The 17,177-nt window shown below is 39.3% G+C and overlaps 2 protein-coding genes across 2 annotated transcripts; both read left to right on the forward strand.

Moving 5' to 3' along the window:
• Positions 1-1,837: 1,837 nt before the first annotated feature.
• Positions 1,838-5,232, forward strand: ift52 (intraflagellar transport 52 homolog (Chlamydomonas)). Its single transcript, XM_079579132.1, has 14 exons — positions 1,838-1,973; positions 2,457-2,616; positions 2,697-2,784; positions 2,852-2,981; positions 3,060-3,135; positions 3,219-3,290; positions 3,374-3,500; positions 3,589-3,672; positions 3,743-3,811; positions 4,287-4,441; positions 4,510-4,597; positions 4,676-4,784; positions 4,861-5,006; positions 5,075-5,232. The coding sequence occupies exons 2-14, from the start codon at positions 2,498-2,500 to the stop codon at positions 5,114-5,116; spliced, it is 1,305 nt and encodes a 434-aa protein (XP_079435258.1). The 5' UTR covers positions 1,838-1,973; positions 2,457-2,497; the 3' UTR covers positions 5,117-5,232.
• Positions 5,233-6,689: 1,457 nt separating this feature from the next.
• mybl2b (v-myb avian myeloblastosis viral oncogene homolog-like 2b) lies at positions 6,690-16,695 on the forward strand. The gene is made up of 15 exons (XM_079579269.1): positions 6,690-6,922; positions 8,196-8,289; positions 8,377-8,448; positions 8,523-8,615; positions 10,064-10,284; positions 10,368-10,500; positions 10,572-10,625; positions 10,714-10,917; positions 12,398-12,670; positions 12,748-12,890; positions 12,977-13,076; positions 13,885-13,995; positions 15,848-15,964; positions 16,045-16,176; positions 16,247-16,695. The coding sequence occupies exons 1-15, from the start codon at positions 6,903-6,905 to the stop codon at positions 16,373-16,375; spliced, it is 1,896 nt and encodes a 631-aa protein (XP_079435395.1). The 5' UTR covers positions 6,690-6,902; the 3' UTR covers positions 16,376-16,695.
• Positions 16,696-17,177: the final 482 nt, after the last annotated feature.

Here is a 17,177-nt window from a genome sequence, read left to right on the forward strand (position 1 = left end):
TTGTTACGGCTGGGCAATTAATCGGACTCGCAATCTCTACTTTGGTCAGTCTCAATAGTTGTCATGGGACTTTAGATACAGCTCCTAGGTTTGGGGTTTGGATGTGACAGTGGAAGATTTTTTTGTGTCGAATTAAAAACCGAAATCGCTAAATATCAAAGAAAAATATTTGATCAATTATTACAAGAGATTATCTTAACCTTTATTCAGGGGCGGACTGGGACTGAAAAACGGCCCTGGACTCTGACCAGCCTGGCCCAAATTAGCGTAAATGCGACACTTCTTGACCGAAGACCAACAGCGTAATGCCTGATTTGAAAGCTAAGACCTACAAAAGTGATTAAAACTTTTTGTCACGTTGCCACATTTTCGTCACATATTTCGTCACTTTTTGTGTTTTTTTGTGTGTATTTGTTGTGTATTCGTCACTGTCTTGTTATGTTTTTATGGCTATTTTGTTGGTTTTTCATTGCTTTTTTTCGTTGCTTTGTTTATGTTTTTGTGAATTTTTTTTTTCTTCACTTTTTGTGTTGTTTTGTTGCTTTGTAGTTGTGTTTTCGGCACATTTTTGTCGTGTGTTGGGGGATTTTTTGTTGGTTTTTGCATAGCTTTTTATCGTTGCTTTTTTGTCACGTTTTTTTGTTGCTTTTTCATAACTTTTTTAGTGTGTTTTCGTCACATATTTCGTCACTTTTTGTGTTTTTTTGTGTGTATTTCTTGTGTATTCGTCACTGTCTTGTTATGTTTTTATGGCTATTTTGTTGGTTTTTTATTGCTTTTTTTCGTTGCTTTTTTGTCACGTTTTTTGTTGCTTTTCCGGCACACTTTTGTTCCGTTTTCATCCTCGTCGCTATTTTGATGCTTTTCTTTTAAGCTTTTAGATTTAGGTAAAGCTTGGTTAAGGCGGGGGATAAGAGGAGAAAATCGAAAGGCCAGACCTGCCCTAGAGCCAGTGGCCCTTCTGTGCTCTTCCAGAATGAACATATGGCCAGTCCGCCCCTGCCTTTATTTGTTTTATTTGTTTGATGATTTGAAAATGGTGCTTTAACCACAGCCATAGGTGATAAAACATTAACTCAATACTTTGTCTTCTCCTGCAGGGGGCTGTCGTGGGCTGGTCCAAGGCAAAATGTGGAGAAGAGATGGGGTTCTTGCAGCCTCCTGCTCACAGGAGGGCGTCCTTAGAGTGAAACCAGCCAAACAGACCAGCAAACTCTGACCACATTCCTTTTATTTATGTATTAAGTGTCTTAAATTATTATTTAACCATCTGTTTATGAATGTATTACATGTGTGTAATATTTATGTTTAAAAAATGAAATTAATTTTATTGAAATTAAATCACTCATATTATGACGTTATGTGTTTCTTGTGAACAAGTGGATGGAGCATGAATGTATGGGATGTATGGGATGTATGGATGAAGTCACCAGTTGTTATGAGAGATACAATCATCCGTTTGGACCACAAGAGGGCACTGTTACAATGTAATCTCAAATCAATGTTTTTCATGATGACACTTTCATAAAAACATTTTTAATCATATTTGAGCATTGCATAAACGATCACGCTGCCTGTATCAGCTTGTGTATTTGAAAACGTAACAAGGAGAAATATAATAGTGCAACACAATCAACAAGTGTATCCGTCTAGAGATGCATAAGTATTTAACTTACTGTCTGCCTTTGCGATCAGATCGATCTCTTGCGTTGATATAACCTTATATTACATTATTAGTGTGAAATATGAGTTTGCGTCATGGATGAAATGTCTTTTCCTTGGGTTGCTAAGGGTTAGCGCCCCTAGTTACCACCATTTCCCATCATGCAACACAAGATGCTACATCGAGAAGTCAGACGCACGCTATAACTGGCTATTATAAACTCTATTGTTCTACTACGGTTTTGCTTAATGCACTTGAATGCTTCATTCGCGAATGACTGGATGTCAATAGCACTTGTACTTTCATGAAGGTAGGCGTAGTTATCGGTGGGATATACTAAAGCTCGGAAATCTTCGCTAGCGCTACAGGGTTAGCCACATAGCTAATGATATTTATGTGCCTTTATCATCTCATCCTGATCACTAGAACACAAGATTCAACCAATATCTCCTATTGGCATTTATTAATATAGTGTTGGCTACTTAAGCTAAAACTGAACGTGAGGGATTTGTTTTAGTCAAGTTTATTATTCCAAACAAATTAGCTGTAAGAAGAAAAAAAAGAAGACTTTAAATTAATTTGCCTTAACAAATTGTAATCCGGTAGCATAGCATACATTTGAATGAGCAACTGCTTTGGGTTAAGCTAAACCCACAATAATTATTTGACCATTTTACAATTTGATTATCTGGCAACAGAATCGTTCTCAGTAATGGTTTGGATTTCAACAAACTGTTCAGATTGTTGACCTTATTCTTAGAACATTGTATCTCACAAATATTTGCTTCTTCAGCTAAAGGTTGATGGCTTTACTGCTACAGGAGAACACACACAATGGATAAAGACCAACATAACACAGTGGTCTTCAATGCCTCAAAGAGAGAACTGTTTACCACAAACAGTGGATACAAGTCACTACAGAAGAGACTGAGGGCTCAATGGAAAATTCAAAGGTGAGCGGTTTGGTCTTTCGGTGTTGTCTGCCAAGTAAAATCATTGACTGAAATACACCTTTTCATCTTTATTTGCATAGTATGAAGGAGGAACTGACATTGGAGAAGTTGAAGGGTGTTAAATTATGGATTACTGCAGGTCCAAGGGAGAAGTTTGCTGCTTCAGAGGTAAACAATTGGTAAAAAAAAAACACTTGCGAGTTAATAAATCTAAACTTGTGCCTATGTGTTATAGATGGAGATACTTAAACATTATCTTGATGAAGGAGGAAACGTGATCGTTATGCTTGGTGAAGGGGGAGAATCAAAATATGACACAAATATAAATTTTTTGCTGGAAGACTTTGGTATAACGATCAACAATGGTATGTTACAACTGCTCGTAGTGAAAAAGGTTCATAGTAAAAGCTTTTAAATATTTTATTACAAAACATTTCTTGTAGATTCTGTTGTTAGGAATGTGTATTATAAATACTTCCACCCAAAGGAGGCACTTGTATCCAACGGTGTTTTAAATAGGTTTGTTTTCTTATTATTATTTTTAAATGTTACACCATGTATGTTTGACATCTATTAATATTCTATCTTTAATTTGTTGTTAGAGAGATCAGCAAGGCAGCTGGAAAGGTTGTGACAGGGATTATAGAAGATGAAAATGTGGGAAACAATGCACAGTAATGTATCAACTTTATTTACAGTACCAAAATTCAACTACTAAAGCAAAAGTTTAAAAAATGTATATGATTGTGTGTTATAGAGCTCTCACTTTTGTGTATCCATATGGAGCGACCCTGAGCGTAATGAAACCTGCTGTCGCTGTTCTTTCAACTGGCTCTGTCTGCTTCCCTCTGAACAGACCTGTCTTAGCCTTTTATCAAGGAAAGGTAATTATTATACTTTTAATCACATTGCATTTACTTAAATCTTCTGTTTAATATTTGATAAATCACTCTTTCTCTCTATTCCTTCAAGGGGGCTGGAAGATTAGCTGTACTGGGTTCTTGCCACATGTTTAGTGACCAGTACATAGATAAGGAGGAGAATAGTAAAATCCTGGTGAGTCTGTCATTTTTGTAACATATGAATATCAGTCAAAGCACTGTTCATGATTTACGTTTATTTACAGGATGTTCTACTGCAGTGGTTTATGACTGATGCGATTCAGCTCAATCAGATTGACGCTGAAGATCCAGAGGTAATAAATAACTATAAATGGCAAACAATAATATTAAGTTGTGAAACGTGAACATCATTTCCTATGTTAATGTTTTGATGAGGACCCTAACTTTGAATAATCAAGAAAAATGTATTTTAATTGATGTTGTTGTTGTTTTCTTTAAAGGGATATTTCAGGATTTTTGACATAGGGCCTCATTTCCTAATTATCCAGAGTGTTGCTGATTTCGGGAGATATTTTTTTTGGTAATTCAAGAAGTTCTTATATTTCAAGAGTCGAGTGGTGCTAGGCTAGTGCAAGGCTAGTGCATTTCTACATTATCAGCTAGCCTGCATTAAAAACAGTCTGACACGCTTCACAGGCAAATCACTTATAACACATAACTAGGATAACTAGGAAATGAGGCCCTATATCAAAAGTCCTTAAATATCCCTTTAATAATCTTGAGAACAATATACACTGGTATTGACAGTTCTGTTCACTCAACCCTCAGGTCACAGATTACACCATGTTGCCAGATACTGGAGGCTTGTCTGAGCAGCTGCGCGTTTGTTTACAAGAAGGTGACGAAAACCCCAGGGACTTCACATCACTCCTCGATATGTCCCTTTTTAACATGTCCACTGACACTTTGCCCCAAGTTATCAGGTAAGATGGAGCGATTTTTACCATAGGTTTTATTTGAGTGATGTAAAAATGATCCTGTTTGCTTACAGCGCCTACAAGCAGCTTAATGTGAAATGTGAGCCTCTACAGTTGATTACCCCTCAGTTTGAGACCCCACTTCCACAGCTCCAGCCTGCTGTAAGTTTTTAAGTCATTTGTAGTGTACCGTTCATTATTGCAAATGAACTACACATCTAAACTCGTATTATCACATAGGTCTTTCCGCCTTCTCTAAGTGATTTACCTCCACCAATGCTCGATCTGTTTGATCTGGATGAATCTTTCTCTTCAGAGAAAGTTCGCCTTGCGCAACTCACCAACAAATGTAAGTTCAGTTCCAAATTTGGTTGTGTTATTTGTAGACTCATACTGATAGGTCTCAATGTTTAAATATTTTCCAGGCTCCGAGGATGATCTTGAGTTTTATGTGCGAAAATGTGGAGAGATTTTGGGCGTAACTGCAAAGTTGGACAAAGAAAAGAGAGATGCCAAGCACATTTTGGAACACGTCTTCTTCCAAGTTGTAGAGTTCAAGAAACTGAATCAGGTAACATGAATCACAAACTTAAAATACAAGATCATGTGCATGTACTTAAAGTTTTATTAATCTTACAGGAGCATGACATTGACACAGAGGCGCCTTTTAATCCATTGTGAGAGAAAAGCAATGGTTCACTACAGTTCTTGTTAATACAGATATGTTGTAAATGTTTTTCAGCTCTTTTTTATATAAAGCCTTTCTATAATTAAATAATGTTTCACTACAATTCAAAGAAAGCTTCCAATATTTTATTTAATTTCATTTTCAAATATTATAAAAACACTTCTACACACAAAACAAAACTGATCAGGGAGAAAGTCCAGCTTGAGCCTGTGAAGAAGACGGTGGTTTTGGACTCAAAGCGGACTCTATAGCACTCAACTCCGCGACTTTAGGGCTCTCCGATTTGATAATAGACACATCCCAGGAGATCTGTGAGCCAACCAGCTCAGCATACGACCGGTCACTGCCGCCATCCTTCTTTTGTTTTGTAAAGATCAGCTGCGGAGTGGAAGACTTTCCTTGCAGAGGCACAGAGAGGTGGCAGCCTTCAGTGTCTGGGTCGTTTATGCTGGACACAAAAGCTTGACACGGGGAGATGGGTTCCATGGAGGTGGAGAAGGAGGCCAGGGTGGACAGCCTAGCTTCAGACGAGTTGTTGACCACAGATTCATTGAACACTCTAGATGTGGACAGCTGATCCAGGGACAAAGCAGACAGCAAACTCTGTTCCTCATAAATCCTCCTGTCAAGCTCAGATGGGGATGAACACTCAAAGCTTTTCACATCTACAAAATCAAACAAGACTGATTACAATTCATGCTATATTGAGTGAAGTGTCTGTTACTTTTGGTAAATGGGTTGTCTTACCTTCTTGAAAAAAGGCTTTATCCATGGTGGTGTTTGGGTGAGTGGGGACAGCTGAACTACAGGTGCATTTGATAAGGGTACTTGGTGATTGGCTCAGCTGGAGCGGTGTCATGTGCTTAAAGGGGGGCCATCCTTTTCCGTGTAATCGCATTCATTTTTATCATTTTTACCAATAACTGGTCATCTCTGTCTGGTTTAGTATATATATGTACTATATTTAGCAGATAAAGTATTCATGGTTGTAAAAAGAAAAAATAAATAAATAAATAAATATATGTAAGTTTTGCTGTTTCTACTTATCATGATCATGGTGTTTTCCATTAATTTTACAATTAATTTATAGAGCTCATGATTGTGATGTCATTTCGCTAAGCGTTATGAGATTTGCAGCAATAATAAAGTAACTAATAAGGTATATTGCAGAAGTGGTTGTTCACATTTTAACACTTGGACACTACAGTGAGTTAGATGTATTTACCAGTATTGGCTCAGCAGCTAACTGAGTTGTTCCGCGGCTTCCCCCCACTTTTTATACTATTTTTGGCTAAAATGTATGCAACAGCTACAAACATGGCGGATCTCCATGGTAACAGTGGATTTTCCCGAACTCTATTAACAATCTTTTTTTTTTTTTTTAAATGATTCAAATAATATGTCGACAAATAAATAATGCAATAAACACTGTTGTAATTTTAAAACCGTATTTGTATATTTATTTTTTACTTTACTATGTGAACGACTACAGGAAGTTACACTCGTACGCGCAGGCGCAGTGGAGCGCGTAACGCTCTCCAGACTGTGGGCGCGAGATAGGAACCAGAGCGCGGACTAACCAGAAGCTCCTCCAGCTGGTCTGAGTCTGAGGCTGAATCTTGTTCCACAGTGGAGCACTTGCCTGCGCTACGGATCAACATCGAAATCACCCTATACACTAAAACAATAACTTTTACAATCCTAAAGCGGGACGCATGTGTTCTGCAGAGGCGACAGGACGAGTCGGTGCCACTTTGTGAATTACAGAAATAGAGGGAAATGTCCTGGTGGGTTCGAAGGTAGGCTCTTGACTGGATCATTGTTTTCGGTTTTAGCCTTAGCTTTCCTTTCTTTTCTTTTTTTATTACGTTTGTATTAATAACACATACACGTAATGTTATTGGCTTGTTGCACGGTGTGGCTATGCTAGTTCCTCTGACCTGAAGGTGTGAGCGCCAGTACTTCCTGTCTGTTTTCTTTTCCTGGAATCATATTTTCTAAAGATTATGTTGTGGGCGGTGAGTTCCCGGTAGACGATCATTTACTGTGTTCAAATCATGATGTAACGAGTTCAGAGGAGACGCCTGTGATCATGAAGGATTGATGGTTTGTTTTGAAGCTAAAGGCTAACATGCTATAAAAAAAAATATACATAAAAAGGCACTATTTCAAATTGTGTAATGCATTAACCGCTTAACTCCCGCCTGAACCGAGCACATTTTCTCCAGTTTGGCTTTAGCCCAGTCCAAAAGCTTCTGGGAAAAAGGTGAGAAAACAGCGACAAAACTGAGACGAAAACAATGATGGAAATGTGACAAAAAAGTGACGAAAAATTGATGAAAAAGTGGCAAAAATGTGACAAAAAAATTACAAAAATTTGATTACAAAATGACGAAAAAAATGACCAAAATGTGACAAAAATGTGATACAAATTTGACCCAAAAAATGACAAAAAATTGGACAAAAAAATGACAAAAATGTGACTAAATGTGACAAACATTTGATAAAAAATTTACAAAAAAAAAAAAAAAAAGTGACGACAAAGTTACAAAAATGAGTTGAATACCCGAAAAAAAAAATCTGATGAAGTGAGGAAAAAGATCCTCTCGGTTCAGGCGAGTTTAAATTAGCCTCTAGCTTCAAGACAAAGGAACTCACTGGTCTGAGCTAATCTTAATGGAAATTAATACAAACAGGAAGTACTAGCGCCCACAGCTTCAGTTCAGAGGAACTAGCGTAGCCACATTGTGCAACAAGCCAATTGCATTCAATAACAATCCTGCTTATGTCCGAGACCAATCGGAAAAAGTAAAGTTCTGTTTTGATGATATGCCGCCCTTTTCCGTGACATAAACGAATTGCTGGATCCTATCATCCCACACATCACTAAACCTCTTCATGTCGCTTACATTGTTTCACACATTTACAGCAGGTCATGATTATTGTTCCAGCAGTATTGATTTTCACATTATTCCATACTTTGTAGCACCACGATGTAGCCTTAGGGCGGGACAGTAGCTCTGTTTATAGCTCATAGCCCTGTCTCAACACCATAATGTTTATTATCCACAGTGAGGATGCAGAGGAAGCCATGCTCCAAGACACAGACTCAGATGTAGCAGAGAGGGACGGCGGAAAAGTGAAGGTGAAATGGACACAAGAAGAGGTGGGTGTCAGAAATCTGTGAAGTCTACTGCAGTCTCCAACCTGACAGTCATTTTAAACCTATATTTGTGTCTGTTTTTGTTCACAGGATGACAGACTGAAAGCTTTGGTTAATCAACTGGGAACAAATGACTGGAAAACTATTGCCAGTCTCATCCCTGTGAGTTTAATTTGTTCGTTATATACTACTGTGCGTGACTGTCGTACGTCCTTTTTAATAACTGTGTTTTGCAGACCCACAGTGAACATCAATGTCAGCATCGCTGGGGTAAAGTGCTGGATCCTGAGTTGGTGAAGGGTCCATGGACAAAGGAGGAAGATGAAAAGGTATATCATAGGAAAGTGAAAAGTTTGACAATTGGTGAGAAATGTGTGACTGTGATACAAGCAGCTTCACACAAAATCTACACTTTTAGGAATTATGTTTCACTTTAGTTTTTTCAGCTCAGATCTATGTTTCCTGGATTCTGTTGCATCATAAGAATACATAACTACATAAACTATTATTGAACCCATTCTGTGTATTCGTATTTGGTGCCATAAATTTGCACACAGTAGCACAGCGGTTAGCGTTCATGCTTCACAGTCAGAAGGTCCCGGGTTCAATTCCCACTTGTACGGGGCCTTTCTGTGCCGAGTTTCCATGTTCTCCCCGTGTCTGCGTAGGTTTCCTCTGGGGACTCTGGTTTCCCCTACCACTAAAAACATGTGCAATAGGCCAGAGTGAAGGATGTTTAGTGCGTGTGAATGAATGATGGTGGTCAGAGATGTGTGAAGTCTCCCCAGAGGAAACTGAAGCTACATACGGAGCTCATCACCACCGAGTATGGCGTGAATGTAAAATTGTCTCATGTAAAGTGTTTTGTGACCATGTCTGTGAAAGACACTATATTGATAAAGCTCTTCTTCCCTTGGCTACAAGTAAATGCTCGTTCTTTCTCTGCAGTCTGCAGAGTCTCTCATTTCAAAATGCTAAGTAGCTCAATCTCTTTAAAAAAAAAAAAGAAAATTCTCAGCAAACAGTGGAGGGCCAATACAAGCGATCATTGTTATCGTTTGCTTCTGCAATTTTCGCCGGATGTTTTGGTGAATGATAGGCAACAGCTGATGTATCCAGGCCTCTAACACGGTTTTATAAAATGATCGCTCTGCTACAGCGCAAGAGAAGCAATGCCCTGTTTATGAACATTGTTTTTGCCAATCATAGGATTCTTATCATTTGTTTAAAACGTTAAATGCCTACCACGACCCCCGGATATGACGATATTGCGATCGCTCGTATGCAGACTGCATTTACAAATACTGTTGTACACTAAATGGACATAAAAGGAGTTCCTGGGGCTTCTTTGAAAAGAATTGTCAATATTGCAGTATTTTTGCCGTACTTAACAAATGTTTAGAGCCTATTTAGTGCAATATATTAATCAAAATCTTCCTAATAGCCTTTTATAGTGCTCTCTACGCCCTCAGAGTTGTTTTACAATTGTGTGCAGTATTCATTTACTCCATACTCAGTAGTTAGTAGCCACAGCTGCCCTGGGGTAGACTTACGGGCCAGAAGATAGAGGCTCAAGGACTGGATTTGGCCCACTTGCCTGACGTTGCCTATTATCTTCTTACTCCTTTCTGTCTTCTGTGTAGATTATCCAAGCTGAAGAAGCCTGTAGAGTAATTTGTAAGCCTCAGTGAAATGTGATCTGCTCATTCTAAAAGTAGCGTAACTGCCTTTGAGAGACACTATTGTCGTGTAACCATAGTGTTTGATTGTTTTCTAGGTTATTGAGCTTGTTAACCGTTATGGAAACAAACAGTGGGCCGTGGTAGCCAAGCATCTAAAAGGCAGACTGGGGAAACAGTGCCGGGAGCGCTGGCACAACCACCTCAACCCAAACGTGAAGAAGTCGTCCTGGACGGCGGAGGAGGACCTGATCATTTACAAAGCTCACTGTCTGCTGGGAAACCGCTGGGCAGAGATTGCAAAGCTACTCCCTGGACGGTAACCACGGTCACGTCCTAAATTGTTATGTTTAACTGTTTGAAAAGCCCTCTTGATGTGTTTATTTTAATTTCCTTATGCAGCACCGACAATGCAGTGAAGAATCATTGGAATTCAACCATTAAACGCAAAATTGAAATGGGCTTTTATGTCGGTGAGATCATTACTCCAGAAGAACTTGACGACCTACTGACCAAAGTGGATAGAACTATACACGTAAGATTTAACACAATGGATTATTTGTGATTAATAATCAGCATGAACTAAGTGGTGTTTTCCGATTTCAGATTTCAAATTTCTCAATAGATTTTGAAGACCAAAAACATAGCTTGCAACATGTAGTAAGTCGTAGCGTTTCATTTACAGTGCAGAGTCTGACTATTCATGAATTTACTTTAAAAAAAATACATATTGTTTTTATTAATTCAGGAACTTACAAGCTCAGCCCCCGCTCGAGCCGGACCGAGTAATGATGTCCCGTCAAAGGCTGTTACATCCACAAAAGACCCGTGTCCCAAAGTGGATTCAGACGCAAATGGAGACGTGAACGGCACTAACTGGGTGGTGGACGGTTCAGGCTTTCTGTCGCCGGCTGGCCCCGTGCTGAAGGAAGTGCTCGATATGGTAGACGGGGTATGTGGCGATCGCACCAAATACAACCTTTATTGTTAATGTAATGATTAAATTAGCCATTTAGACAAACAATTATGTCAATTATAGGACTACTCATAACTAGCCCAGTACATGTGCATTAGAGCAGTGGCTCCCAACCTTTTTTCCTTAAAGCCCCCCCTGCGTGTGCTGGAGTCGTGCCGCGCCCTCCCAGTCCAAAACTGTGGCCACAAATATATCAAAACATGAAAATAATTGCGAATAGGTATTTATTTCAAACAAATAAACTGAAATTGGAGTGTTTTAATGCACCCGTAGTCCTAACTCAGTCATATTTGATGAGTGTGGAGTTTATTTTGCTCAAATATTATCATTTATGACCTGACCCTCTGACCAGGCAAAGCTCTAGGCCCCCCCGGCCTCACTGCTGAAAAGGACGCAGTTATTTAGTGATTGTCCACTGGTGAGTCCGGACCCAAAAGTGAGTTGCGAGCCTTTCTCGGAGTACGTTTCTTTCAATAATTTTTTAGTGTAAAAGTATCAAAACTACAGAATCTATTAAAGTGCAAATGACAGGTTTTAATGCTTTTGAAAATATGACTTATTTAGATGGATAACATATGTTGCAAGCGATAATTGTTTCATTTCAGTGAAGAGTGGTAGAAATGTTGGGAGGAAAAGTAACTTTTTATTTTTATTTTTGGGCTACTGTACTGACAGGAAGTGACATAGATGGAGGTAAAGTGCCATGTCAGTTTGACTCACTCATTTCCCATAATATGGTCGGCACGACAACAGTTAAGAATCGTCACTTCCTGTCAGTGTCCAACAAGGAAATGAAACTTACAACATCACAAAAAATGGTCAAACTAAATCTTAAATATAATTGTTAACTATGTTTTAGCACAAATGGGGTCTAAAGTGTCGTACTGCTATCAGGTTTAATCATGATTTCAGCTTTTGCGGCTTAATTAAAGCTTATAGTTTAAAACTTCAACAATTATTTGTGCAGACATACAGTATTTTGCTTTATATATTACAAACTAAATGCGTATTTCTGTTGCGGTTTGTCATCCTGGGGTGCTGATGGGTCCCAGTGCCAGGAGAGAATCACTGATTTAGATAATATGACCATTTTCAGTGGGTCGTTCAGATAAAAGCTTGAATCAACAAAACTCTTTAAAGAAATACAGCACTTTGTTACTAGATGTGCTAAAACACGACTAAACGGAATGATTTGACTGTAAGCTGGAATTCATATTTTTATACGAGTTGCGTCTTGGTAGAAGAAGGTCCTGGAGCTATAGAAGTTGAGAACCACTGGCTCTAGTTTAGACCTCACACATGCTCTGAACAGTTAGTGATCCTTGCAGTAACAATTTATATTTCAGTTTTCTTAAAAGTCATTGCTCCCGGTTGCGTACTGTGATCTTTTATAACACATTTCAAATCAAATGGCCCTTCCCGGTATAGTAATCCGAGCTCACCAATCACCTTGTAGGACCTGGAGGGGTGGTGCAACCTGGCTGCCTTTGACCTGCCCGAGGAAAACCCCAGTCCGGAGCGTCACCAGTTTCGCCTCGAGGGCAGCGCCTTGCAGGAGCTGAGCAAAGGCAGCAAAGGAGAGCTCATCCCCATCTCTCCTGGTGGTGTCACTCCTCCGTCCATACTCAACCGCAAGAGCCACAGACGCATCGCTTTGTCTCCCGACGGCAACAAGTCCATGACCCCCAAGAGCACTCCTGTCAAAATCCTGCCCTTTTCTCCGTCACAGGTGAGCTCATAATTCACGTTTGTGTTTCATTGTTTTGAAGTGTGAAGTGCTTAAAATATCGCATCATTTGATTACAGTTCCTCAACATGTGGACCAAGCAGGACACTCATGACCTGGAAAATCCATCTCTCACATCAACACCCGTCTGCAGCCAGAAAGCCATCGTGACCACACCACTGCAGCGTGACAAAACTCCTTTGAATCAGAAGGAAAAATCTGTGTATGTTTCCTGCTTCCTAACATTTACATTATATATCTGCTCTGCTTTTTTTTCCATCTACTTATTCTCTTCATGCAATTATCCAGGTTTGTCACACCTAACCACAAATCCGACCTCTGTACAACTCCACGTACCCCGACTCCTTTCAAAAACGCCATGGAGAAATACGGCCCTCTGCAGCCACTGGTGAGTGTAGTCCAGTAGAAGATGGTCTTAAAGGAATAGGCCACCGTTTTTACATACTGAGATATGTTCTTACCTTAACTTTGACGAGTTCTTTAGGACCTGTCTGATCTTCACCCGTGCCTTCAATCACGTAAACACAGCGCAGATGGCGTTAGCATTTAGCCTCTCCCTCTCTCCACTATAGCTCCAAAACTGGTCAAGATAGAAGCTACCAAGCTCTTCCACGTTTCCCTATTTCAATATGGTTACGTGAAGTGTTACACTACAAAGTATAATTACACAAAATTAAGCAATGTGGATTTTCTAAGCAGATAAAAAGGGGAACTATATTGTAAGGCGTAATAATACCAGGAGTAGTTCGAAATCCGCGCAGTAAAGTGAAGATTACTGCGCAGTAAAGTGAAGATTACTGCACGGATTTCAAACTACTCCTGGTATTATTACGCCTTACAATATAGTTCCCCCTTTTTATCCGCTTAGAAAATCCACATTGTTTAATTTTGTGTAATTATACTTTGTAGCGTAACACTTCACGTAACCATATTTAAATAGGGAAAACGTGGAAGAGCTTGGTAGCTTCTATCTTGACCTGTTTTGGAGCTATAGTGGAGAGGGGGAGAGGCTAAATGCTAACGCCGTCTGTGCTGTGTTTACGTGATTGAGGCACGGGTGAAGACCAGACAGGTCCTAAAGAACTCGTCAAAGCTAAGGTAAGAACATATCTCAGTATGTAAAAACGGTGGCCTATTCCTTTAAAGTAATTATGTGCAGCACCGTTAACCTTTTCTTTTTGTTTGTTCTTCTACAGCCACAGACTCCAAACCTTGAAGATGATATAAATGAAGTGATTCGCAGAGATGGCGGGATCGAGTTAGCCGTCGTCTGCTCGACGCCTCCTGAACAAAGACGCAAAACTGCAGTAAATACACTTTATTTAACATTATCTGTTATATCATACATGTATATCATACATTCTTCACTAGCACAGTTCAATTTGGAATGTAATGGATTGACATAATGTTGGAAAAGGTCAAACGTTGAGATTTTTGACATATTGTGCAACCCTTTTATTCTCATTTATCATTTAAAGTTGTGCATTGTGGGTTAATTTGGTGTGTATTTTTGAGGGAAACAAGTTTGGGTTGTCTTGGTCTTGTTTCATGCTGCATGCCACTCATGTCACACCTGCAAGTCATGCATCACAAGTTCTGTCGTCCCTTTTCAGATGGTTTAAATGTGTGAAGGCTACTCTGTCACTCCTCCCATCCAGACATCAGGGGGAAAGTAGTTGTGATTTGATTTTAATTCAGCCTCAATTGATTTACAAAGTGTAAGTCTTTAAAGGGATAGCCCACAGTTTTTACATATTGAGATATGTTCTTACCTTAGCTTATATGAGAGGATGTTGTACCTGTTTGGTCTTTGTGCTTGTGCTCAGTCACGCAAATGTTTGGTATAGCTCCAAACTGCGGTGAGTTGGAAGCTACCAAGCTGTTCCACATTTTCCCTATAAATGCAGTTACGTGAGTCTTTACACGATGCAAGTCTAGTTACACAAAGTTGAAGGGATATTTTAGGATTTAGGACATAGGGCCTCATTTCCTAGTTATCCAGAATGTAGCTGATTTCTGGAGATATTGTTTTTGTAATTCATGCAGTTCTTATATTTGAAGAGTTTCGTGGCGCTAGGCTAGTGCAAGGCTAGTGCGTTTCTACAGTATCAGCTAGCCTGCATTAAAAACATTCTGACTCCACACAGTGCACCTGAGGCAAATCACTTATAACGCCAGACTCACGATATAAATGTCTGCGTTGATAGAATAATTGTTGGAATATAACTGACCTTGCATGACATGAATGATCGCATTTTGAGGGACTATTTTCTAGCAGATCACTCCGCCACTGTGTAGCTTATACAACCATGAAGCAGATGCGGCTCAAATATAAGTTATTTTAAATGCAAAATGGTTAAAATTACTCTATCGACACAGACATTTATATGGTTAGTCTGGCGTTATAAGTGATTTGCCTCAGGAGCGGGTCAGACTGTTTTTAACGCAGGCTAGCTGATACCATAGAAATGTGCTAGCCTTGCACTAGCCTAGCGCCACGAAACTCTTCAAATATAAGAACTGCATGAAAAATATCTCCAGAAATCAGCAACACTCTGGATAACTAGGAAATGAGGCCCAATGTCAAAAATCCAGAAATATCCCTTTAACCATGTGGATTTTCTAAACAGATAAAAAGGGGTACTATATTGTGAGTCGTAAAAACACCTGGAGTACTTTGACGATGTTACAGCGCAGATGTCGAAGTACTCCAGGTGTTCTTGCGCATCACAATATAGTACCCCTTTTTATCCGTTTAGAAAATCGACATGTTTAATTTTGTGTAACTGGACTTGGATCGTGTAAAGACTCACGTAACTGTATTTAAATAGGGAAAGTAGCTTCTAACTCACCCCAGTTTGGATACCTATACCTTTGCTGGGAGTGGCTAAATGCCAACAACATTTGCGTGACTGAGCGCACGCAGAAAGACCAAACAGGTACACATCAACTCGTCTAAGCTCAGGTAAGAACATATCTCAATATGTTAAAAAACGGTGGCCTATTCCTTTAAAAACTCTAGATCAGGGGGGGTTTTCTCACACCAAGTACTGTCTAATATTTCACAATCCAACACCATCGAACACAAGATTAAGATTTCTTTAAACTTTTGGCGTCACGTTGCCCCTAAAAGTGATACGTTGTTTGTTTATCCTCCAGCATCGCCAGCCAATGAAGAAAGTGCGTAAATCTTTGGCTCTGGACGTCATGGACTGCCAAACGATGCCGTCGTCTAAACGCAAATCTATGAAAACCGAGGCCAGGCGCTACATTAAGGTGAAGCCCAGAAAAGTCTTGTTTTTGTCTTTTGCGTCTTGTTTGACTTTTTCTAATCTGTTTATTTCCTACATTTCCAGGAGGAGCCCATGTTCATCTCTATAAACTCCTCATCGTTTTGTAATAAAAGCCATGAAAATATTTTGGATCAGGGTTTTCTTTTGGGACCGAGCGACAGCGCTATTTTTCCCACCGCCGTGCACGTGCCTCAGGTAAGTTCACCTCAATCGAGTCATTATAAGTGTTGCCCAGAATCGTCTGTTTATTTGTTTGTTTTTTCAGATGACAAAAGAATGGGAAACGGTTGTATGTGGACAGACGAAAGACCAGCTCATAATGACCGAGAAGGCGAAGCGCTTTCTTCGCTCGCTGAAATCACACGGTCATAATAGAGCACTCATTTTGTCCTGAAACTACTTTGTGCTTATGTTGTCTCTGCCTAGGTCCTTCTATCATTAGGTTAACTATCCTATTGTACGCTCAGTATTACCAAGCCATCGTTTTTATTCCGAAGCAAAAAGAGTGTTTGTCATCCTTAAAAAAGTGCAGGCTTCTTGCCCCAAATAGAACCCGAAAATAACAAAAAAATCAAGGAAAATACTACCACTGATTGTATAATGTGTCTGAAACTGTTATTTTTTTAATGGGGAAGGGGTTGCGCCTCCATCAGATCATCAATTTTGGAACTAGTTGTATATGGAGACATTTGTCAGTGATTGATAATGTGTGTGTTAAAGCGTGTTGGTGCTAAAATGTTATGGAAACATTCTAGTGTCATGTATAAACTGAAAAATGTTCTGACATGAATGGAAAGATTGTAGATGATAAATAGATATACCAGAGTATAATTATTGCTGTATTTAGCACTGTGTGTAAACAGCTTTTTCTCATGTAACATTTTTCAAAGAAATCAATTAAAAGGCAAGCAATGCACTTGTGTTACTGTTTTTTCCCCCCCGATCCCAAACTTGAAAAGTCTTTGGTGGCTTCTTGTTGACCTCTTATATGAACCGAGCATATTTTGTCCAGTTCGGCTTTACCCAAATCTAAAAGTTTCTTGGGGAAAAAAGTGTCAAAATTGTGACAAAAATGCAACAAAAAAGTGACCAAAAAAATAACAAAAATGCAATTAAAATTTGATAAAATGCAGCACAAAAGCTAACCTGGCTAACACCATGCTGCTGTGTGCGCTCGAATTATTTCGAACTGCACA

This window comes from Gobius niger (genome assembly GCF_951799975.1).
Source record: "Gobius niger genome assembly, chromosome: 20".
In the NCBI taxonomy this organism is placed as follows: Eukaryota; Metazoa; Chordata; class Actinopteri; order Gobiiformes; family Gobiidae; genus Gobius; species Gobius niger.